General features: G+C 43.7%; 1 protein-coding gene across 2 annotated transcripts in view; it reads left to right on the top strand.

Annotated features, from left to right (window-relative positions):
• The first annotated feature begins 7722 nt into the window (after positions 1-7722).
• Positions 7723-26257, top strand: part of LOC126173278 (GDP-mannose 4,6 dehydratase) — an 86937-nt gene continuing 68402 nt past the window's right edge. Inside the window, exon 1 of one of the 2 annotated variants that reach the window (XM_049920945.1) lies at positions 7723-7860. Coding sequence is in view for 1 of the 2 variants with exons in the window: in XM_049920944.1 (XP_049776901.1) it covers positions 7919-7996 (78 nt within the window). In the remaining variant the exon portion in view is untranslated. Of the gene's footprint in view, positions 7997-26257 lie in introns of both variants that reach the window. The other variant, XM_049920944.1, reaches the window with a different exon arrangement.

Below are 26257 nucleotides of genomic sequence, written 5' to 3'. Positions count from 1 at the left end.
ATGAAACTTCCTTCAATGGGTCGCTGCCTTAAAACAGCTTTCCTCCATAACACGAGTTATAACACGAAAATACTAAACAGGAAAATTCTTGAACAACCAATACGAAGTTTCCCATCATTTTGTTACAACAAATCACACGAACAACGAATTCCCATAACCTCCCCCTCAATCATTCAATGGCGATTCGTTCTCGAGACATTTATTCCTATGGTTTCACGTTCAACATAAAAACCACCAAATACGGGTTTCTGCTGAACATGACAAATACAGTATGGTACCTTGCTTTCTACTTGTGACGCAGGGAGCGTTCTCGCTTCCTATGGGTTCGATTTTACGTGACACATTGTCGAAATATCGCAGAACTTAAGCCAGGTTCCCACACACATCTGCTGTAGCGCCACAGCTTGTGGCCTGTTGTAATGGCATCGTGGTCCACCGTTATGGCCTTAGAGCTGTGGCAACAGTTAAATGGAAGGAAGACGAAACCCAAATGTTGGATACGAAAATAGATTTCGCACAGGAATAAATCAGCGAAAACAAACACATTTATAAAAGAAATAGCTCTCAGAGACGAAAGTGCTGTCTGTAGTGGCAAATTGACAACAGCTGACATGTAAATATCATTGGCAAGCAAGACACTCTTCCAAGATTTTAGAATCTTCTTGTATTCGTTGATACATGCATATCTAATATTTAGTTTAACAGCTGCCATATCACACTCTAGAGCTATTTCCTGCACATAATCAACAATTTATATAATTTCCAGAATGAGATTTTCACTCTGCAGCGGAGTGTGCGCTGATATGAAACTTCCTGGCAGATTAAAACTGTGTGCCCGACCGAGACTCGAACTCGGGACCTTTGCCTTTCGCGGGCAAGTGCTCTACCAACTGAGCTACCGAAGCACGACTCACGCCCGGTACTCACAGCTTTACTTCTGCCAGTACCTCGTCTCCTACGTTCCAAACTTTACAGAAGCTCTCCTGCGAACCTTGCAGAACTAGCACTCCTGAAAGAAAGGATATTGCGGAGACATGGCTTAGCCACAGCCTGGGGGATGTTTCCAGAATGAGATTTTCACTCTGCAGTGGAGTGTGCGCTGATATGAAACTTCCAGGCAGATTAAAACTGTGTGCCCGACCGAGACTCGAACTCGGGACCTTTGCCTTTCGCGGGCAAGTGCTCTACCAACTGAGCTACCGAAGCACGACTCACGCCCGGTACTCACAGCTTTACTTCTGCCAGTACCTCGTCTCCTACCTTCCAAACTTTACAGAAGCTCTCCTGCGAACCTTGCAGAACTAGCACTCCTGAAAGAAAGGATATTGCGGAGACATGGCTTAGCCACAGCCTGGGGGATGTTTCCAGAATGAGATTTTCACTCTGCAGCGGAGTGTGCGCTGATATGAAACTTCCTGGCAGATTAAAACTGTGTGCCCGACCGAGACTCGAACTCGGGACCTTTGCCTTTCGCGAGCAAGTGCTCTACCAACTGAGCTACCGAAGCACGACTCACGCCCGGTACTCACAGCTTTACTTCTGCCAGTACCTCGTCTCCTACCTTCCAAACTTTACAGAAGCTCTCATGCGAACCTTGCAGAACTAGCACTCCTGAAAGAAAGGATATTGCGGAGACATGGCTTAGCCACAGCCTGGGGGATGTTTCCAGAATGAGATTTTCACTCTGCAGCGGAGTGTGCGCTGATATGAAACTTCCTGGCAGATTAAAACTGTGTGCCCAACCGAGACTCGAACTCGGGACCTTTGCCTTTCGCGGGCAAGTGCTCTACCAACTGAGCTACCGAAGCACGACTCACGCCCGGTACTCACAGCTTTACTTCTGCCAGTACCTCGTCTCCTACCTTCCAAACTTTAGGCAAAGGTCCTGAGTTCGAGTCTCGGTCGGGTACACAGTTTTAATCTGCCAGGAAGTTTCATATCAGCGCACACTCCGCTGCAGAGTGAAAATCTCATTCTGGAAACATCCCCCAGGCTGTGGCTAAGCCATGTCTCCGCAATATCCTTTCTTTCAGGAGTGCTAGTTCTGCAAGGTTCGCAGGAGAGCTTCTGTAAAGTTTGGAAGGTAGGAGACGTGGTACTGGCAGAAGTAAAGCTGTGAGTACCGGGCGTGAGTCGTGCTTCGGTAGCTCAGTTGGTAGAGCACTTGCCCGCGAAAGGCAAAGGTCCCGAGTTCGAGTCTCGGTCGGGCACACAGTTTTAATCTGCCAGGAAGTTTCAATTTATATAATGCTTTGTCTCACAAATTACGAAGTTTATAGGACTCGCTTTTTTGATTACATAATTAAGTTTATTCCTTCATTTGATATGTCATTGGCTTGCAAATAATGCGCGCGCACACACACACACACACACACACACACACACACACACACACTGCTGCAGAAAATCATAGTTGCTGTTCTTGTAGTTCTAGAAGCTGCGAAAATGTACCTGCCGAACATTGTTTTTATTTTTTTTCAGAAATAAAATAAAAACACACTGAAATCGAATGCAGTACGGCAGCAGTTACTGCAGGATAACTACAACAGAATGATCACGTTTCGCAGCACTGCCGCCAGGGAGCAGTGGTGGTATAAAAAAACAAAGCACAACCAAGTTGAACTTTTTGTGGCGCGACAAAAGTTGCGCTACTAAGCACTAGGGACGACGAGAACAGAAACAACACTATCCCCACCACGTTGTCCCAGTTGTAACCAAGTGGCCAATGAAAATTTAGAGCTTGTTTTCTTACTCTTTGGCGCACTGTAGATTTATCACAAACCCTTGGTAGGATTTCTTATAATTAAATATCAGCTAACGACACATAGACAAAGTCATCCGGAGATCCTAGTACGAAAAAAAAACAAACCTTTAATCCACCATGTCCATCGTTCCGTCTGGTCGTGTGGTTTGAAGTGCCAGTTTACAGTGTCGAAGATCGCAGTTTCAAAGCTAGTTGTAAGTAGCCTGCTTTTTTCTTAAATCTTCGTAGGCAGCAAGCTTAAATTGTTGTTGGTGAACGAGCAGCAGTGACATTTGCTAAGGAATGCGCCTAAAAGCAGATTCCCATTTCGTTTTTTATTCAAAAAATAGAAAATAGTAAAAGATTGTGCTTTTAGCATGTAATATTTATTATGTTGTGTGCCATTTACAGTTTAGTAGTAGGAAATAAACGAAAAATTATTAAGAAAAAACTTTACACTTAGATAGTTCAGATAGTGGCTCCCAAAATCGGATCCCATGTACGACTAATCAAAATAACACCAAACAAAATTAGAAGAAGGTATTAAATCGGATAAAACATAATCTAGTTTCAAAGTAGGTAACTTCCAGAAACTTACAGATTTCTTTGTTTTTGTTTGAATCCAAGAGCCCTGTTATAGGATGTTCTTGTTGGATTTATTCTGGTAGTTTGGTTTTGTACCATACAAGAACTAGCCTACATTTTCGTCTTTGAATGGCTGTTTGTTCAGTGTTATTTCTCTCTGATAGTTCATAGCCCATCTTCACAAGTCATTGCTATTAAACATAAAGGAAGAAGCTTCCATAGCAAGCCAACACTAAACCAGCACTTCTTCAAAATCTTCAGCCAAACGTCTCGGTCTAACTTTTGTTTTTGTTGCATCATCAGGTGCACTGTACTTCTTGCTGGATAACATTATGAGTTGTTTCGGAACATTAAACTGTCCACTGGCTTTCTTCTAACTCACATGTTTTGTAACTACATCAGTAGCTTTCATCATTTTAGACAGACTCCACTTTCTTTGATTGTTGTTGTGTTGTGGTCTTCAGTCCTGAGACTGGTTTGATGCAGCTCTCCATGCTACCCTATCCTATGCAAGCTTCCTCATCTCCCAGTACCTACTGCAACCCACATCCTTCTGAATCTGCTTAGTGTATTCATCTCTTGGTCTCCCTCTATGATTTTTACCCTCCACGCTGCCCTCCAATGCTAAATTTGTGATCCCTTGATGCCTCAGAACATGTCCTGCTAACCGGTCCCTTCTTTTTGTCAAGTTGTGCCACATACTCCTCTCCTCCCCAAATCTATTCAATACTTCATCATTAGTTATGTGATCTACCCATCTAATCTTCAGCATTCTTCTGTAGCACCACATTTCGAAAGCTTCTATTCTCTTCTTGTCCAAACTATTTATCGTCCATGTTTCACTTCCATACATGGCTACACCCCATACAAATACTTTCAGAAACGACTTCCTGACACTTAAATCTATACTCAATGTTAACAAATTTATCTTCTTCAGAAACGCTTTCCTTGCCATTACCAGTCTACATTTTATATCTTCTCTACTTCGACCATCATCAGTTATTTTTCTCCCCAAATAGCAAAACTCGTTTACTACTTTAAGTGCCTCATTTCCTAATCTAATTCCCTCAGCATCACCCGACTTAATTCGACTACATTCCCTTATGCTCGTTTTGCTTTTGTTGATGTTCATCTTATATCCTCCTTTCAAGACACTGTCCATTCCGTTCAACTGCTCTTCCAAGTCCTTTGCTGTCTCTGATAGAATTACAATGTCATTGGCGAACCTCAAAGTTTTTATTTCTTTTCCATGGATTTTAATACCTACTCCGAATTTTTCTTTTGTTTCCTTTACTGCTTGCTCAATATACAGATTGAATAACATTGGAGAGAGGCTACAACCCTGTCTCACTTCCTTCCCAACCACTGCTTCCCTTTCATGCCCCTTGACTCTTATAACTGCCATCTGGTTTCTGTACAAATTGTAAATAGCCTTTCGCTCTCTGTATTTTACCCCTCCCACCTTTAAAATGTGAAAGAAAGTATTCCAGTCAACATTGTCAAAAGCTTTCTCTAAGTCTACAAATGTTAGAAACGTAGGTTTGCCTTTCCTTAATCTTTCTTCTAATATAAGTCATAAGGTCAGTATTGCATCACGTGTTCCAATATTTCTACGGAATACAAACTGATCTTCCCCGACGTCAGCTTCTACTAGTTTTTCCATTTGTCTGTAAAGAATTCGCGTTAGTATTTTGCAGCTGTGACTTATTAAACTGATAGTTCGGTAATTTTCACATTTGTCAACACCTGCTTTCTTTGGGATTGGAATTATTATATTCTTCTTGAAGTCTGAGGATATTTCGCCTGTCTCATACATCTTGCTCACCAGATGGTAGAGTTTTGTCAGGACTGGCTCTCCCAAGGCCATCAGTAGTTCTGATGGAATGTTGTCTACTCCCGGGGCCTTGTTTCGACTCAGGTCTTTCAGTGCTCTGTCAAACTCTTCACGCAGTATCGTATCTCCCATTTCATCTTCATCTACATCCTCTTCCATTTCCATAATATTGTCCTCAAGTACATCGCCCTTGTATAGACCCTCTATATACTCCTTCCACCTTTTTGCTTTCCCTTCTTTGCTTAGAACTGGGTTTCCATCTGAACTCTTGATATTCGTGCAAGTGGTTCTCTTTTCTCCAAAGGTCTCTTTAATTGTCCTGTAGGCAGTATCTATCTTACCCCTAGTGAGATAAGCGTCTACATCCTTACATTTGTCCTCTAGCCATCCCTGCTTAGACATTTTGCACTTCCTGTCGATCTCTTTTTTGAGACGTCTGTATTCCTTTTTGCCAGCTTCATTGACTGCATTTTTATATTTTCTCCTTTTGTCAATTAAGTTCAATATTTCTTCTGTTACCCAAGGAGTTCTACTAGCCCTCGTCTTTTTTACCTACTTGATCCTCTGCTGCCTCACTACTTCATCCCTCAGAGCTACCCATTCTTCTTCTACTGTACTTCTTTCCCCCATTCCTGACAATTGTTCCCTTATGCTCTCCCTGAAACTCTGTACAACCTCTGGCTCTTTCAGTTTATCCAGGTCCCGTCTCCTTAAATTCCCACCTTTTTGCAGTTTCTTCAGTTTTAATCTGCAGTTCATAACCAATAGATTGTGGTCAGAGTCCACATCTGCCCCTGGAAATGACTTACAATTTAAAACCTGGTTCCTAAATCTCTGTCTTACCATTATATAATCTATCTGATACCTTCTAGTATCTCCAGGAGTCTTCCATGTATACAACCTTCTTTCATAATTCTTGAACCAAGTGTTAGCTATGATTAAGTTATGCTCTGTGCGAAACTCTACAGGCGGCTTCCTCTTTCATTTCTTAGCCCCAATCCATATTCACCTACTATGTTTCCTTCTCTCCCTTTGGTTTGCGTTGCAAGGCCAGGTCAGTCAATCATCCAGACTGTTGCCCCTGCAACTAGTGAAAAGGCTGCTGCCGCTCTTCAGGAACCACACGTTTGTCTGTCCTCTCAACAGATACCCTCCATTGTGGTTGCACCTACGGTACGGCCATCTGTATCCCTGAGGCACGCAAGCCTCCCCACCAACAGCAAGGTCCACGGTTCATGGGAAGGTTCTATGATTAACGTTCCCTATTATCTTCCTGGAATCAGCAAGGAAATCACAGGGGATAAGGAGTGCACTTGTAAAAGGTCCAGGTTACGTAACTAAAGCTTATATTTTACACCAGAATAATTTTTTACCAAACATATCAATGGTTGGTTGGTTAGTTGGTTTTGGGAAAGGAGACCAGACAGCATGGTCATCGGTCTTATCAGATTAGGGAATGATTGGGAAGGAAGTCGGCCGTGCCCTTTCAGAGGAACCATCCCGGCATTTGCCTGGAGTGATTTAGGGAAATCACGGAAAACCTAAATCAGGATGGCCGGACGCGGGATTGAACCGTCGTCCTTCCGAATGCGAGTCCAGTGTCTAACCACTGCGCCACTCCGCTCGGTACATATCAATGCATCAAAGCACAACAGATATGTGGCGTCTTCTGTCATCGTTCAGCGCCATGACACACGCGAGTGTCTGAAGTACAGTGCCGCGAAACTTTCCCGCTGGACGCCAGAGACGCTATACACAAGCGACATTTGTTCTGCGATTTACTCTTTGATTGTTGATTTCTGTTCCACGTTCTACTCCTTAGCGAAAGCGTGAATCCAAGTGTGTTAGATACGGAATAATTTACCGTACTGAACTTTTCTCACGCCTTCGCGCGAGTTATCGATTGCAGTGTATTATTGTCTGTTCCGACCGCAGGGTTTCGTTAATAAATTATTACATCAAGCTGAGACAAGCCTACTTCCCTTATTCAGACTATAAGCACACGGTGATGTTAAACCGTCGATCGCGGTATTTCAAACCGGTACCGACAGATATGCAGTGTGTGAAAACCGTATCAAACATTGCTACGAAAAATACCAATTTTCCATATATGCGTTTCACTCTGTGTATATAATTGCTTTTCAGATAATTTATTTAGCGCCCCTTTGATAGCATTCACGAAATAGAGCTTGTTTTTTTTACAACAGCGCTAACGTTCAACTACACCAAACATTTCAGAACGAAACTCTTCTAGAAGCTTCACATTTCAGTTCATACACGAATAGTTTTCTAATTTCACTGTTTAAAACAGTAACACGAAAAAAGCACTGAACATAATTTTCACAAACAAATACAATTATTGCAATTGATATAATTTTCAGAGGAAACACTTTTCTCACACAAATAGGCAGATTTTCAAAGAAGCGGCAGTACTTAAAACCATAAACAAAAATCAGCTGTTTTTATAAGCACACGGGTGGAACGGCGCTTTCGATTGGCCGTCCAGTTTTGATTTTCATTGGTCGCGGGACAACGTGGTGGGGATAGTGTGTCGTGTAAGTTCTCGCGTAGAGGGTGTGTAGTACGTCTTTCTGGAGCAAAGCACCAGACATACGTAAACAAATATATGTTTGTGGTTTTCTCTGATTTGCGGGCGGGTGATGCTTCGTGGCAACAAGATAAAAGATAGGCTACAAAGGTATGACAAATCCACGTCGAATGCTGGATAGTGTTGCTTAAAAGCGAAAGAGAGCGACATGGACTCCGGCGATTCAGCAGCAGCAGCAGCTGCTTGTCAGCGAAAAGTTGCGCTGATAACCGGCATTACAGGACAGGTACCATAGTGTTTTAATTGTAAGAAACAACATTTATTGAAATTTCGTCATGATGTTGGTTTGAACGTCGTGGATCGGAAATGGCACGAAATTAATAGATGTCCTGTTAGAGAATGACAACAGGATTATGTTGCAAGACATTCCAAGCACAATTAAAAAGAAACAATATAATTCATATTTTAGGATAATGTACACCTGGTTATACACTGATGTTTTTTTGGAGTGCCGTTTAAATAGAAAAATCTGTCTGTGCACAAAATAATAGGTGTCACAAAACAAAAACCCGTTTCTTTTTATGCAGAGGGTCTCGCGAGTGCAGCTATCTTTCTTCAGAGCTAATGAGAGAATAGTGAGTTTTCTTCAGTCTAAAACGTTTTTAGGCAAACTTCCTTTATATCTGTTTGATTTGTGCTGGCTATTATCTTCGCTTGCTCACTCTGCAGAATTCTGTTCGCTTGCTGTTACAGCAGTTAAGTTTTCCCCCCCATCGGTAGCACAGCGTGTTAAAATGAGCTTCAAAGCTGAGCATGGCTGTATCAGTTGTAATGTAAAGAAATTTTCGTGCTACGGAATACTTTTTTCTCGAGCGCACAGAATAGCGTTTAGGAGCACTTCCGGGGACTTGGAAAATAATAACACAGCTGACTGTGATCATTTGGAAGTAGCAGCACTGGAAAAATTAATTAAACAATATCATCCTTCCATTAGTTGCTGTGAAGAGAGTAGATGAAGAGTAAATGCAGAATATTCTGAGTGCATTGTAAATTGAGGAATAAAAAGGAACATTTGTTGAGTCCATCACCACCCCTCCCCTCCACCTATCCCCCAAGCAAACTGTCCTATAGCATCTTGCGCACCTACATGACTACTTTTATTGCCAACTTCTCCACTCTTGCCACAACTACATCCGCAAACACAGTAGCTCTTGACAGCTATTCTCCCATCTTCTCTCATTACTCACTTGTCCTATTCACAACCTTTGCCTGTCTACCTGATGTCACCTATCAGTAACCATGCTTACTGCAAATGCAAACTTGTTCAGTCCATATACCATCCTCTTTGGGCAGGGTTGATGTGTTTATATTTGTGTGAAGTAATTTGGGCAGCTGTCAAGGACCTACATAAGGAGAGAGAAACTGGGATTTGAGCTCCACTCCTCCCAAGCCTCTCAACTGTTGCACAGTGTTTGTTGTTTGCTTGATTTAAATTTCTTTCTAGCTCATTTACATAAGTGTTAACTCCCCTCTTTCCTAACTTTGTTGATAAGAGTTTAATTTACTAAAATTTTTGTTCTATTGCCCCATGAAAGAAAAATCTTTATTTCTGTCCATGTTAGATTGACTAACTTTCCTTAACTGCACACTTAAAGGAATACAATTAATTGATTTGTAATGGCTTCTTCCATTTCAACTTTCATTGTATTGAGTTAAATGTAATATGGATGTATTCCAGTGACTTGTGTTCCCATTCTTTCTGATCAACTAATAACATTTTCATTCTATGTATGAATACTTTTGTAAATGTGCACTTAGACACTAATCATTTTATACATTAGAACACATGATGATGAGGGATTGATTGGTATTTGTATGGAGCTGATCTTAATGTGATTAATCTTTAGTCAGTATCTATTACTGTAATGTGACTTCTGCACTGCTTGCCTTTTCTGTTTTTATTCTTGTCCCAATCTTCTCACATCTCTTAGACTTTCCTAAGCCTCCTATGATCCAGCTTCACTGTCCCCAATTCTTTTTTTCATTTCATTGCCCTCTGGTTTGTTTGGTTTGAAGTCTTTTACTTTTGTCAGTGACATTATGAAGGCTCCATTGTCAGAGATATTTATTGAAAGGTCACAGTTAGCACAAACCCATTTTAAAAGTGGTTTTCGAAATTCAGTGTAGACTGAGTTGTTAATGAAAATTCAATGGCAGTGAGATGTTGCTTATTTACTGTTTAGAATGGTATAGACTGTGATGAACATTAGTGACGCATTATGCTGAGGTGAGACTCCTTTCCTTCTGTGGGCAGTGTGCTACAAACATGAAATGTAAGCACATCTGATGGGTCAACTTAATGCTCCAATTTGTCACTGTTTGATGGTTTTCTATGAATTCTTTAATACCTATGTGCTGCCTGCCACTTCTAGTTTATTCTCAGACTATTTTGCAATTTCTGCCTTGAGCCATTTTCAAGTACCTAGCTACATTTGTAAGTCATTTGATCATCAAAATATCTGCAGTGGCAAATATTGCGCAGTTTTTTTAACAGAGTGTATCTAGGTACATAAAAATGGCTTAAGGCTGATATTGTACAGTACCATAGTACAAAAATAAACAAAAAATCAACAATTGTAGACAGCATGAAGTCAATCAAAAATTACTGTAATTTATTCGCCGTGTATCATTAAAATTCCAAGGTCGATGCACAACGCTGTGGGTTTAACATCTCTAGAAAAATGGATTTAACAGTTGAGAGTTGACTTAATCTCAGGCTTAGGAAATTTGCCAAGATGAAAATACTACAGCTTTGAGCCTGTACTTGAGGTGAAGGTACATTTGGACTGCCCAGTTAGTAATACACTGACAGAGAAAGGTAGGGATTCAGGTTGTGGTACTGGTTTGGCACACAGTTCTAACATGTCACATGTATTCTATACAAGAACAATGTTTACATGGAAATTATGTCCTAAGAGTTGTTCATAGATATCTCTTTATTTACCTTACCGGGAATTTATTTTTGATTGTTATCTTTGTTTCAAATCATTTGTTTTCAATAAATTTCAATATGGGTTTAGTTGTAATTTTGTGTAAATTTGGGTTAAAGCTCAAACTCCTGATAAAATGTGCTTCACCAGTTACCCTAATCCCTTTCTTTTTTGGCGCAGTGGTTAGCGCACTGGACTCACATTCGGGAGGACGACGGTTCAATCCCGCGTCCGGCCATCCTGATGTAGGTTTTCCGTGATTTCCCTAGATCACTCCAGGCAAATGCCGGGATGGTTCCTTTGAAAGGGCACGGCCGCCTTCCTTCCCCATCCTTCCCTAATCCAAGCTTGTGCTCCGTCTCTAATGACCTCGTTGTCGATGGGACGTTAAACACCAATATCCTCCTCCTCCCTTTCTTTTTGTTCTCTGCTCTTCCATTATTTTATTCACTTTTTGACTTGCATGGAATGTATGTGAATGCAGGCTTTCTTCACGAATTTCATTGATGAAATCATTGTCAGGTATCAGAGATGTTGGTCACTGTTTCAGTGAATAGGAAACTAAAATCATTTACAAGATAACACACCACATCACTTCATAAATGCACTGTTAAACAATGGAAAGTCCAGATTAACAATTACGGAAAGGATAGATTGTTCCCCATTATAGAGGTGAACTTTGAGTTCCAGACAGGCACGATGAAAAGACTGTTACACAATGAGCTTTTGGCCAAAGCCTTCTTCAGAAAAACTTGTCAGAGACCTACTCTCCCGATCCCTGCAGTGGAAACACTTCTTTGCCACTAATCCCTCTAACCAAAGCCAACTTAGTCACAACGTTGAACCATGCATCTCCCAGCTCATACCACCATCCAATTGAGACACTCTCACAATTTTGAGAAAGTTTCATCTTTCTACATACAAAAAGTTTTAGAGGGCATCACTGGGACATTCAAATCAAGGGAGACCCAGGAGGTTTAAACTACTAAGCATATCTGGTGTGCTGAGGCCAAAAGGATCTATAGGGACATGCAGGCCCGAAAGTTCGCTACCTCCTTTGCATCTGTTCTTAAACAGGCAGCTCAGGTGACTGATGGTCTTCCGCAAATTGAGGTTGCTAGTGTTAGCAGTAGCACTGGTGTTTGTCAGTGCACTTGTGCTGCTGCAGTTCTTTCGAAGCCTGTATTTCTTCCCAGACCAACAGACAAGGCTGTGGTTGTCAACATTGCAGAGCTCCCTGCTCCTCCACAGGTTCAGACTGGTTGTCCAATGCAACCACTACCAGCTCTGCAGTTGTGGCCCCAAAACCTCCCCAGCCAAAAACCCAAAATCTGAGATGAAAAATCAGCTTACAATGGAGATGAAAAGCAGGCAGTCTGACGATGTCGACATCACTCTGTGTGGCATCTCTCATGACTGATCTACAGAGCTGATGGACCTCGATTTATGTGTAGGGCACAGATCTTGCCCCATGAATGAGCCTCCACTCAATACAAGCTCACTTCTGCAGCAGAAAGACAGACTAAAAGTGCAACCCCTATGATAGATGGCTCCCATATTACAGTGAAGCATTAATGGATTCAGGACACATGAAGGAACTGAAACTATTAGTACAAGGACAACCCATGTTCTTGTGTTTGTGGGAAACATATTTCAAAGTGTCAGATGCTCCTGTACTGTAGAGGAGTGTCTTCAAACAACGTTTGGAAACATCGCCCAGACAATGGCAGAGCATTTTGCAAAAACTACTGCCAATGCCAGGCAAAATCCAATATTTTGCCACTACAGTGTGACTGCAGAGAGGGGCAAATGGGACTTCAGATCCAACAGTTCTGGCTTCTACAGCTCCTGTTTCTCCATGTGGGAGATAGAATCGGAAATGTCTGAGACTCAAAATACTGCTTCTCATCACAACAAAATCTGGTATTATATGTTTCGAGATCTGCCTACAGCATCAAAGGAAATCCTCCTCTAGTGTTTTAATTTTATGTAGCAGGTAGGTCACTTTCCCAGCTCATGGAGAGAGACAATTTTGAGCCCTCTCTTCAAACCAGGAAAGGACCGCACGTGTCCCAGCAGTTACTGGCGTATTGCCTTAACGACCTGTGTAGGAAAGATGCTGGACAGTCATCTGGTCTGGGTACTAGAGACCAGGCAACTTCTTAGTTCCAGAATGAGATATTTTCACTCTGCAGCGGAGTGTTTCATAACTTCTTAGTTGTTCTCAGTGTGGGTTCCGGGCAACCTAATCTTGCTAGAGGCGGCTGTTCGGCAGGCTTTCTTATGTAAGCATCATTGTCTTGGTATTTTCTTTAACATCAGTAAGGTGTACAATACTATTTGGAGACTCAGTACTCTCTTGCAGCTCTATCAGTGGGACTTTAGTGGCCACCTCTCCGTCTTCATATGGTCTTTTTGTGTAAGCAGTTTTTTAGATTCTTCGTTGTTGACGCACTGTCACATCATTTTGTGTGGGAGAGTGGTGTCCATCAGAGCAGTGTTGTAAAGGTTACAGTCATTGCCATAACCATAAAAATTATTACATGTGTGGTATAGAGTCCTGAACGATGCTCCTTATTTGTGGCTGATTTGCTGTTTTCTGTTCCTCGTCCAGTGTTGCAACAGTGGCTCGCAAGTTCTAACTTACATTGCAAAAGTTCGAGGAGTGGGCTTCAAAGACAGGTTTTTCAGTTTCTGCAGGTGTGTGTGTGTGTGTGTGTGTGTGTGTGTGTGTGTGTGTGTGTGTGTGTGTGTGTAGATGCCCAAGCACATGGGTATTGCAGGGAATGAAAGGTGCAGATGTAGCATCCGAGGAGGTGTGTCCCAAACCTCAGTTAGTTCAGGGTGCTGTCCTCCTGCATGCTGTCTTCTCACTGTTGATGTACAGAGTCATGTGTCAATGGGAAGATGAGTGGCTGGAAGTGACAGACAATAAGCTCTTGTCTAGTAAAGCACACAACATGGTTGTGGCATACCTAATACACTTCATTACAATAAAATGAAAACTAAAGTTATTATGCCACAATACCCATTTTCATACCCAGTTGAGAATGGAGAACAGGACGGAGTAATGTTTTGTACAAAATAGTAAGGACAGATTTTATCTGGTGGCTATGTATGATAGATTCCTGCGAGGGCTCCTGCCTAAGGTTACAGATGGTGGCTTGATGGATTTGATGGCAGATGAAGCTCGTGATGTCAATGGTAGTTATGAGAGAATAGTTAAAAGTTACACATAAGAATTAGAAACCTGATACAAATTTTCCTGCATCAAGGGGCATTCTGGTCAGCATTTTCCTCTGTGTTAGAAATGCCTGTTTCATAAAATTCTGAGGCTTGGGCTTTGGGTGGAAAAAGCACAAAATAGAAATCAGCAATTCAAATGGACAAATTAAAATGTGTGAAAGATTTTCTACTATGTAATAAATGTTTTATGAATTTATTGTGCATGTATATCACAATTTTAGTTATTTATAACGAAAAGTGCATTAAATGAATATATACCTTGGGCTGCGTTATAGATCAAACTATTACCACAACCTTTATATTGTAGTCACATTCATTGGTATCACCAACTCATAATTATATTGGAAACTTCCTGCATGACTTAGATCGTGTGCTATGCTACAGAACAGTCTTTCATGACAGGGAGACCACTATCAAATTTGAACAAACGATTTTATATGGCTCTCCACAAGACCTGTGTAGATGTGATATACAAAATGATTCATGTCATTTTTCTCAGTGGCACACTATCTCCACTTACAACTTTACTGGTCTAGTAAAAATCAGAAACCAATCCAGGACACACAAATGAATTCAACAACCTATTATAGCAAAACACACGACGGCATTTATTTAGTATAAGTAGAGTGTACAAATGCAAACATTACAGATACAATCTATGTACCTTACATCACACTTCGAAGTGGGGCCATATTGTTCACTAGACCAGAAACTATTTTAGCACACTGGACTTGCATTTGGGAGCACAACAGTTCAAACCTGCATCCAGCCATCCTGATTTAAGATTTCTGTGATTTTCCTTAATCGCTTCAGGCAAATGCCGGGACGGTTCCTTTGAAAGGGCACAGCCGACTTCCTTCCCCATCCATCCTAACCCAGTGGCATTGGTGACCTTGCTGTTTGGTCCCTTCCACCAAATCAACCAACCAACCAGAAACTGCCCCCTGTGCTAAATTGAAAGGTGAATGTCATTACACTAAGCAACACAGTATGCTCACTGGAGTCCAGAGAGCCCAAATCAACATGCAGGAATAATGAAGTTGATGCTTTCTGGAAATAGGAATGAATACTGAGGAACTACATTTTATTTGTGATAATACACATTCAGAAATACAGCAGTAATGTCTTAACTACTAGAAGTGTAGCCAGTAAAAATCTTTCTCATATCGTTTAAATTTGTACAAGCGAATAACAAAATTAAATTCAGGGAAAAAATCTCTAAATATTGACTTCTGTTTCTCATACAACTCCATTCTTGGGATCGATGTTGCAAAGTTTAGTGTAGAACTCCCTATGTTGTTGAGGAAGAAATGGCAACATTGGCAGCAGATCTTTCAGTTTCGCAACTGATAAACGTGGCTATTCTTTCAGATGAAGTATGGGATGGCACACATCAGCCATTGTCTTTACTTTTGCGTACACTGACTTTTCCATTTTGCTTTTTCACAGTAAGCATTTTAATAGCTATTTGATATTGGTGAGTTTGGGACACTTTGATCATACTGCATTTGGAGATCTTATGTACCGGCTTTGACAACAGTGTTTAGTAGTATGCATTTTAATTGCCTAGAATGGGTTCATAGCTTTAGCTAACTCAACAATCTTGTGTAAATCATGTTAAGCAAAGACCTTGCTTACCTTTGTTTCTTTCTCTGTAATTGAAAAACCTTCCTTCTGTTACAAAGATGTTTTATTGATACACACAAAAGCTTACCACACAAAGTATGCCTCAACTAACTGTAGTAGTCGTTGATGCATGATACATACACACAAAAGCTTACCACACAAAGTATGCGTCAACTAACTGTAGTACTCGTTGATGCGTGGTACATGAAACACTAGAGGGAAGCACTGCTCGACACAGAGACCGTGCACCACATATTCGTAACCCCCTGTGGGTTCGGGGGTAAGAGTAGGCCCGTGGTATTCCTGCCTGTCGTAAGAGGTGACTAAAAGGAGTCTCAAACATTTCGGCCCTTATGTGAGGGTCCCCTCTTGGGTTTGACCGCCATATTTCAAAATTATTCCAAAGAGCCAGCCAACTGGGGAAGGGCACCTTACTTGGTGCATTGTGTCCATCACGCATTGAGACCTTTAGCCAGCTCATTCATCTTTGCATTGCAGTCCCGCTCGCTCTCCATATCTTGGGTGAGGATACATTCCTGGGTGTGATTTCCGCCATGCACTCTGCAGTGTTGCTTTCTGCACTGACGATGACCATGGACCACTTGCCACCTAATATCCAGCACAGTAGCCAGTCTGTTGTGGTGAGACCACCATGTACCCTGTTGGTTGTAGCCCCCTGACAACACATGGATCGCTCTGCTGATGCCTGCGCCATCAACTCCCCACGTATGCTAAGGAGTAGATGCCTATCTCTCTGGGGCATCGGGACTCCCGGCAATGGCCATCCTGCCAGGTGGCCCTCGCTGTGGCTGTGTGGCACCTGTGGGAAGGACCCTTGGTCGGAGTGGGTGGCATCAGGGCAGATGACCCGCAATGAAGCGTGGTACATCATATCTTGCTGGTGGCCAGCCGCCAGCAGTCTCTAAGAGTTCTTGGGTTCAATTCAACACTCAGAAATACGATCCCAAATTGTTCCCCTCCCTGGCCACATTGTGGCAGTGACACTTATTTGCCCCGGTTCCTAGTTTGTACGAGAGCTGATGAGTCTTTCATGTCAACGAAGCCTCAATTCTTCATAGAGCATTTAGAGGACAAGTTTGAGGAGGTGGAGGGCTTGTCTAAAATGGGCTCTGGGTCAGTATTGATAAAAACGGCATCCTCTGCCCAGTCACGAAGGTTACTTGCTTGTGACAAGTTGGGGGATGTTTCAGTTACCATCAACCCCATAAGGGTTTAAATATGGTCCAGGGTATTATTTTCCATAGGGACTTTCTTTTGCAGTCTGATGACGAGCTGCATGCCAATTTAGAGTGTCAAGGTGTTCATTTCATCCAGCGCATTCATCGGGGTCCGAAGGATAATCAGATTGCCACTGGTGCTTTCATCTTGGCCTTCGAGGGTGATACATTACCGGAGAAGGTCAATGTGATGGTCTACCACTGTGATGTCAAGCTCTATATCCCTGCCCCGATGTGGTGCTTTAAGTGCTGGAAGTTCGGCCATATGTATTCCCGCTGTACTTCCAGCCTCACATGTCGACATTGCGGATGCCCATCACATCCCAATACTCCATGTGCCCCGCCTTCCATCTGTGTCAACTGCAGAGAGCATCATTCACCTTGCTCGCCAGACTGCAGGATCTTACAGAAAGAGTGGAAAATCATGGAATATAAGTCCCTGGACCGACTGACCTATACTGAGGCTAAGAGGAAATATGAAAGACTCCATCCTGTGTGAATGACTTCCTCATATGGCACCACTACGACAGCCATGATAGCCCCATCAGTTCAGCGAATTCCAGTCGGCTCACCGAGCTGTACAACTCCACATGCCCCCTTGCCCATGGGGGGCACTACCCACCCTGTTGCTCCTGTGCCACCTACCTCGTAAGCAACATGCCCCCCCCCCCCCCCCCCACACCCATCGGGGACATCCATCCCCGCTTCTAAGCTGGAGAAGTGTCCAACTTCTTCAGCTCCTCTCGCTCGTACGGGGTCCCTTGAGTCCCTCCCTTTCCAGGTTTCCACAAGTGGGAAGGATGACGCTCGGCAGTGGCATAAGTGCCCACAAGCAGCTGGTCGTAGGGATTCGTGATCCTCCTCCATCCCGGAGACTGAATCAGTGAAGCCCTCCCAGCCAGCAAAACCCAAGGAGCAGTGAGAAAAGTCCAAGAAGAAGACCTCTAAGAAGAAGGAAGTTGCAGTGTCACCCACACCACTGCAACCTATAAGCTCTGAGGGTGAGGTAGAGATTCTGGCATCCGCTGAGGACCTACATCTCGCTGGACTCTCAGACACAATAGATGTCACTTGCACAGGTACTCAATTGGTGGCAGCAGGTGACCCAGTGGCGTAATCTGCCTCCTCGGTCCCTTCACGCCTTTCTCGGCCAGCAGTTTTTTTCACCATCTTGCTGAGCTCCGGCAACTTCTCAGCCTTCACCCTTTCCCCTGCATTGCTCTTCAGGAAACTTGGTTCCCTGCTCTCCGTGGCTATTGGGGTTATTATAAGAACCGGGCAGCTTATGAGAGGGTATCTGGTGGTGTCTGCATCTATGTCCTTGACTCCCTTTACAGTGAGTCTGTCCCTCTACTAATACCTTTAGAGGCTATCGCTGTTCGGGTGTGGATGCCTCAGGCTGTTACTGTCTGCAGTCTCTATCTTCCACCGGATGGTGATGACCCGCAGCATGTCCTGGCTGCGCTGATAGCCCAATTGCCTCCACCTTTTCTGTTATTGGGTGACTTCAATGCCACAGCGTCACTCTTCTGGGTGCCATTGATGCGGTGGCTCACTCGGTCAGCCCCGCCCGGCATCGTTATTGCCGCAGAATCACCCAAATCAAACATAAAAAAACCACAGACATAGTGAACAATGTAAATACTGTCTATTTAACCATATTATTTTCCATTAATGATTTCCTGTCTTGTGGTGAAGCTTTACTCATTCACATGTGAAGCAGTTTATTGCCCACTGACAATTCTCTCAATATTAGCTAGGCATGACAAAACAGAAAAGAAATATGTTTACATTGAAGTTGAGCAGCCATTGTTACAGTGTACATTAATGAGATGCTGTTTGAAAATGAAAGCACCCTCATCGCTAGCGTAAATAGAATAGTTCAGTGAGTCATGAAATTGGAATGTCGTCATATTTTGTAGTAGTGCTCATTGGTGTGACAGCTGAGTGCAAGATGCACATTGTGAAACAGCCACCCCAACCATCTACTGAGATGTGTACAATCCACTCGAGCGAAGTCACTATCAAAGGCAGAGACGACAAAGTAATTAGAAATCCATAAATGTTCTTACAGAATATTCCTTTGAATTAATGCATTATTGAAGTTATGTTTTTGCTATTGATTTTATTTTGAAGTATCTAAAACTTCATAAGCAAATTATTCTTTCAGAAGAAAAATCAGAGGGAAAAGGAGACAGGAATTGCTAGATTCATTGTGTGCTGGAGATCAGTATTCCAGAATCTGATTTCTGATGCAATCATTATTGAGAGGATCTACTTATTTCTTAGAAATGGCAACTACCACTAAAATCTTCTAAAAATATGACTCCTTTTTCTTCAAGGAGAAGCAGTAATACAAAAAATGACTGCGATTGTGTTGGTTGGAGCCAAGGTAGGATGAAGAACATCTGTGAATCGAAGATGTTATCTGCATCCCGTGTCCTGGCTGGTATAACTTGGCTAATGACCTCCCCAATAGTTTATACAAGGTCAATTTTTTTATTTAAAGAATGGTATCATGAAACCACCAAAAGCTTCTGCAATGTGTATTTATTTATCAACAACCAGTTTAAGTCAAATGACCATCTTAAAGTCACAGATACAGTTACATCAATTAAAGGAATGTTCCTTGGTTACAAGACTATTGTCAGTTGCAGCATGTGTCGCTTAACATGTGTGTCCATTTTTGTTGATATTTTTTTCCCATCAGTCATGAAGTGCACACAAATTGAAAGTACATTGCACTGTTATGCACTTTGTCTCACCAAAGTCGTATTGTAGTGCTGCAAACTCACCAACCCCTCCATCCTTGGCACCTCCATGGATCTTTTGTGCATTTAACTCTCTCTCCAATCTCTTGACCTTGATGTATGTGGAGATTGTCCACCCACAGTATCACCAATCTATGTGTAGAATCTAGCCATCTGCGTGACGGCATATTGTGTGCCCTCTGTGTGACTACCACCCAGTTTTAGTAGCATATGAGTAATGCCTGTTCTATTTAAGTCATCATTCATGCGATCAGGCCCAGTGGACTGTGCACCATCTGTCTCTGTCTTCTGCTATCTGTCTCCAGTTTTCCGTGACTCCCAGCCGCAACAAGTGTTCTTTCACTCCATCGATCCACCTCTTTCTAGGTCTTCCCACTGGTCTGCTGCCTGATGGGATCCGGTCCATTGCAATTTTAGGCCACCTTGTTGCCTCCATTCTAACTAAATGTCCAGCCCATTGCAGTCTTTCGCTTCTCATCACTCCCAAGATATTAGGCTCCTTGTACAACTCTTCTAATTCTGTGTTAAGGCGCCTTCTCCATTCTCCAGTAGGCTGATCTCGGACTGGTCCAAATATTTTCCTGAGGACCTTCCTTTCAAATGTAAGCAGTCAGTTAAGGTCTTGTTTTCGAGTGCTCCAGGTTTCAGAATGTTATTAATGTCTTACACGATTAATGTCTTACATGATCATAGCTTTAGTTGAGAAGTTCAGTGGGAATTCCATCCTCTCCTGGACTTTTACCATTCTTAAGGTTCTTAATCTGGTTCCTTATCTTTTCAATGGTGGGTGGAGGATATTCTGGGTCCACTGTTACTGGGTCATCAAACTCTAGTAGTGTGGTCGGTTCATCAGAGTTTAGTAATTCTCTGAAGTATTCCACCCATCTTCTCCCAATTTTTTGATCTTCTGTTAACATTCTTCTGTTGCATCTTTTATGAATTTGTGATGATGGTATGACCCTTCTTTAAAATTTTCACTTTTCTATAAAGCTCTTTATACCTATTTCCATGGAAGTCTTATTGAGCTTCCTCCATGATGCTTTTTACATATTTTCTCTTTGCGTCCCTCAATGTAGCTTGTGTCTGCCGCTGTATTTCTTTGAACTTTGATTTTCCTTCTTCCAGCATATTACTTTGTATCCACAGTAGTTTGGCCTGTTGTCTCTCCCTGATAGCTTCCTCAACTCCTCATGGAACCACACTCTTTTTTTCCCTTAGTTCGCTTTGGGATTACTTCTTGGGCTGTTTCTTTAATGGTCTTTGCAATCACCTTCCAGTTATGATCTACCACAGTATCTCCTTCCTCTTCATTCAAAGCTTCAAAACAGTTTGTCAGTGCTATCTTGAAAGTTCTTCTTATATTATCTTTAATCAGATTCTCCTGGTTGTATTAAGTGACTGCATTCTTTCGCACTTCCTGGCTCTCCATATTGTTTTCATCCTTCTCCTCACAAGGAAGTGATTTGATCCACATTCCGCACCTCTTGCCGTTTTGATATTTTGTATCCTCTTCTTTATTCTCGTCTCTACAAGTAGGTGGTCAGTTTGGTTCACTGTCTTCCCATCCGGAGACACCCAGGTTCCTTTATATATTTCCTTCCTGTCGAAATCAGTACTAATGATAAACAAGCCTTTTGCAGTCGCAAAGCTAACCAGCGTAGTGCCGTTATCACTGCTCACATGGTCCCCATAAAGGCTGCTTCTTTCCCTATTTTCACATTAAAATCTCCAAGGATAATTTTGTAATGTTCACTTGGTACATTGTCTAAAACCGTTTCTAATCCCTCGTAGAAAACACCTTCTTTGATGTCATCGCTTTCTTCGGTTGGGGGCATAACAATTTATATATGTGAATGTGTGTTTTCCTGTGTCTATGGTTAGGAATGAGATTCTGGGGTTGAATGATTTAAAATGTAGGAGAGTGGTACAGAGTGATTTTTTTCGCTACAGAACCAGTTCATAGTGAGTGGCTTGCTTATGAGGCTCCATGGAATATGACATAATTTTCCATTTCTGTAGCTGTGGTTTCTGTCTACCGTGTCTCTTGCAGAGCCAGTAGATCTACTTGATACTTATCTGCTTCCTTTACTATGCATTTTGCTGCCGCAGGCTGGAATAGGCTTCTGACATTCCAGGTCCCTAGTTGTATTTACTTCCATAGTCCTTGTTCTTGCTTAGGTCTTTTTACAGAGATCAGTCCTATCCGAGGCCCTTCTGTGATGCTCGTACCAGTGACTATTTTTTCTTGGACGGGTTGGTAACCCATCGCCAACCCCCAACCTGGAGGACCAGGATTTTTTATTCGGGATTTTGTGCTGTAGAAAGATTGGCTTCTCCATGCCTATAGAGGCCTTTCTGCCCTTTTGTACAAATACCAGGGAATGACAGGAAAAGGAAATGGTGAGGACAGGTTTGGGATAGGAAAGGGGAGGGATAGGTCATTGTGGGACACACTTTGTCTGGCTCCTCCCCTTTGGCCTGTCCGGCTTGGATGACCCTTCTGGTAGTTAAGCTACTGCTGGCATAGCCCTCCAGATCTGGAGCACACAAACCTTCTCGCCCACATGGACAGTGCTACGTTAAGGCGGTGTCCCCTATCTATTTTAGTAATCATCAATATTTTGTGTTTTATTTCTTGCACTAACGTCTTGGTATCTTCTTGTGAAAGAATGGCTAGTACATTTATGAAAGCTGTTAATGTACATCTGATGATTTCTGTAGTAGATTGAAACCGATCATCCACAGATAAAGTAACAACTCACATGTGATCATGACTGTGTTAACTAAACAAATTGTACATTGTTCTGCAGTGTGGTGGGGAGATGTTCACAGCCCTACCCTCTCAGGAATGGGCCCGTAGACCATCAGTTAGTGGCTAGTGTCCATCCAGCTGTCTGCAACAAGTCCTGGTACCCTGCTTTGCTGATGCCTGCACTCTGCGCTGGGCCCATGGCTGTGTTTCATGAACCACAGCACTAATGTTAGTGGCACGTAGTGGAATCTTGCAGAGGTAGCCCCTCTTTGGTGAATGATCACACCTAGCTGACTGAGGTGAGTGGCAAGGGCGCCACTCACAGCATTATCAGAAGATGGCTGCTGTGTCCTGGGTCTGACTCACTTCCTCCTGGCAGCAGTCTGGCTGCTGTTGGAATGGACTGGCAGGCATGCTACACAGTGGCAACAAGTCTGGTGGACGGACTTGGTGTAGGAAGCAGGTATACCGGCGGAGTCTTGAATGAGTGCCTGCGGCTGGCAACTCCACATTGTCTTGTTATCTGGTCACCTGCACTATAGTCAATGGCCATGGACAACAACATGTTAATCATGATGCTCACTGATGACTATCATGGGTAGTTACAGCAAATAGAAAGGCCACAGTGCTGCAAATAAGTAGCCATCTGAATGTTGGAGAGCAAAAACAACTAGCCACATGATCCAGAATCAGTTCCTTGCTGTGGTGTGCACAAGGAACCACCCCATTGTGTACTTCTGCTCACTATGTATCACAGGGCACAGAGTTTAAAATGAGTGCATGAGCCACTGCCATTTGGCACTGGATGCATGATAACCTGAGATGATAAATATTGATATAAGTAGTTACATAACAATGGCAGAAAACCTTTACAGTGAAAATCACCTGAGGTTGAGCCATCAGTGTGACAACTTGTAACCTTTCAGGCTGGTAGAGGAAGTATTCTCACACTAGGGATGTCATGAATTGATGCTCCTCATGTCTGCTGTCATCTCATCGGCAAACAACACAAGAACCTATTGTCAAATCATAGGCATACATGAGGGGGTACCCAAAAAAAAAACCAGAGTTGTTTTTTAAAAGCTATATATTTTCAACTTGTTTGCCAAACAACCTTCCCCTTCCCCTTTGGGGTTCTCTCAAACCCGTCTGAGAGGTGCCCTCTTGGCTGACCTTCTTAATCAACTTAACCTCTTCTGCTTTAATGTAGGAGCACCCACGTTCCTTTCAGTATCCACACCCATCTGTTCCCATGTGGGCCTATTCTTCTGCACTGCCAAGCTTGCCCATTGTGTTGAGTGGACTGTTCTCTCCGACACATACTTGAGTGACCATTTCCCGTGTGTGCTATCCATTTGCTGACTCCTACTCCACCTCCATGCGCCCCCTCCCCCCTCCTCCCTCCTCCTCAGGGGCTCACCACTCATTTGCCGAGTATGGGATTGGCGACAGGCTCCTGAGCTGGGGACTGGTAGGTGCCGCCAGCCCTCTGTCACTGTAAGCTCTGGCCATCCTTCAGTGAATACCGTGAAGTGCAGCAGTGGAATGTTGAGTGTTTCAGAGGATGGGGGCCTTGGATTCAGCACCTGGACCGTGAGGAAGGTACACACCTCTATAAAAAAAAAACTCCTCAATCTCAAGGTGTGCTACGTGCTGATGATGTGAATGGCTGTTGAGGTAAAAATGTCTCTAGTGGGCAACCGCTGGGGCACCTGCCACCCCCCAGTTGTATAAGGCTTGCTCAGGCATGCAGGGCTCTGCCTGGGTTGACAGTGGTTTCCCTGGTGTCACGTAGGATCCCTATGTAATGATATCATCAAACTACTACTCCTCACAGGACGGGGGTGCTGTCAGGTAGTACCTACACCCACTCATCAAAGAAACCTCAGTTGTTCAGTGTTCCCTAAAAGAAGTCTCAGAATCATAGTAACAGGGCATTAGCACGCCATAACACTTTCATTGTAATCAAGAGACCAGGGGGAACCTTTGAGAAGGTTTTGCCTTTCTATATTCACAAGGCTTTGGAAGGTATTGCTGGACATCGAAAGTGTCAAACAACCTTGTTATTGAACGCTTGTAGTTGAAATTGCTAATTCAAACCAGATATCTTAAGCTTCTGGGATGTAAGGCCTTAGGTGACTACCCAGTCGAGGCTGAGATGCATAACACCCATAACTTTAGTACCTGCTCCGATATAATGAAGGTGGTACCTGCAGAGTTACATGAAGGATGGAAAAATAAGGCCATCATGGAAGAGCAGAACTATATGAGGAGTGTCAGTGGCAAATTGGAAATATTGGGAACATTTATTCTAACGTTTACTACTCTGGAATTACCTGAACATATCCTTGCAGGCTATATCCATCTTAAGGTTTACCCATTTGTTCCTAACGCAGTGTGATGCTTCAAATGCCAAAGATTTGGCCGTACCACTATGAGATGTAATGGGAGGGCTACGTGTGGCAATTGTGGAGGCCCAGCTCATGAATCAGGCAGTACTTGTACACTTTCTCTGAAATGTGTAAAATGCTCCAGGGATTACCAGTGTGGGGTAGAAAGTGTGCAGTTTACAATGAAGAAAGGAAAATGTAGGATTTGGAAGTCAAGAGATGCATACCCTGTAGTAACACTGTTCACGTTTACGTCGCACTTCACTTAGCGTAGACCAGGACTGTGTCCTAGGCATACCCGATGTCAACTGACTGGGCACGGCCCGTGCTGCTGGAGTTGTTGTTGTTGTTGTTGTTGTTGTTATGCTGGCAGAGGTCGCGACCCTATTCTCGTGTGCCCTCTGGTGGACGGGACTCTACTTGCGGCAACTACCATCCGTGACGCGCTGTGCCAATGTGCGCCTCCCGCGATCTTTCTGGTGGCTACTGCATTCCTCCTCCTTCGGGGGGTGAAGCCACTGTGATCCACTGCGTCGGAAGGTGGAGCGTCGGGCAGGAGCGATGACCTCCACATCCATTGGAAGGCCGGAGTCGAGGGGATCTGCCAACCCTCGAGCCGGAACCTTTGAATATGGCTGGAAGTGACCCACACGAAGAGGCCCCCGTCGTCCCACAACCGGAGCTCGGGACAGAACGGGCGACAAGCTGTCTAACTCCGGATCCTGTTCCACCTCGGAAGGGGCAAGACCCAGTGGCGGGGACGATGGGGAAGGGATGACCACAGGTGAACCAGCCTCCTGAGAAACCGGGCCTGCTAGGGGGGCCAGCTCTCGCTGGGGCATCTCGAACGATGGCGATGCCGGTGCTGGAGCTACTGGAGGCTGCCAAGGCTGAGAACCATCGCAGTGCGGCAGAGTCACAGCGGGGAGAGGAGGTAACGTCCCCTGCGAAACCAACACAGGTGCCGGTAATGGGGAAGCCGGTGTCAGAGAGGTCGGAGGGTGAGTGCCCGAACGTGGACGTAGCTGATTTTGGTGACGACATATCACTCGGTCCCCCGCCCACAAGGTATAGAGCCGGCGGCCATTTCGGCGCAGGACCACCGCTGGTATCCAACGTGGATTGCGACCAAACCCACGGGCCAAGACCGACATACCCAGTGGAAAGCCAGGTACTCCGTTTTGCGAAGACTGGCGAGGACCAGGCCGGAGGAGGTGCAGCAGAGTCCTAGGTTGATGCCCATGGAGGAGCTCTGCGGGGCTGCGTTCTCCCATTGGTGTGGTTCGGTATGCCGTCAGGAAAAACGTCAATGCTTCCTCCGCAGGAAATTCGTGCACATACTTTTTCACCTGCGTCTTAAATGTGCGCACCATGCGCTCGGCTTCCCCATTCGATTGTGGATGGAAGGGGGGAGAGCAAACGTGCCGAATACCGGAGCGCCGACAAAAATCTTGGAAGGTCTGCGAAATAAACTGCGGTCCATTGTCCGAGACCAGGGTGATTGGCAGACCTTCCACACAAAAGATTTTTGCTA

This window comes from Schistocerca cancellata, chromosome 1 (genome assembly GCF_023864275.1).
Source record: "Schistocerca cancellata isolate TAMUIC-IGC-003103 chromosome 1, iqSchCanc2.1, whole genome shotgun sequence".
NCBI lineage: Eukaryota > Metazoa > Arthropoda > Insecta > Orthoptera > Acrididae > Schistocerca > Schistocerca cancellata.
This window is presented reverse-complemented; position numbering and strand designations above follow the sequence as displayed.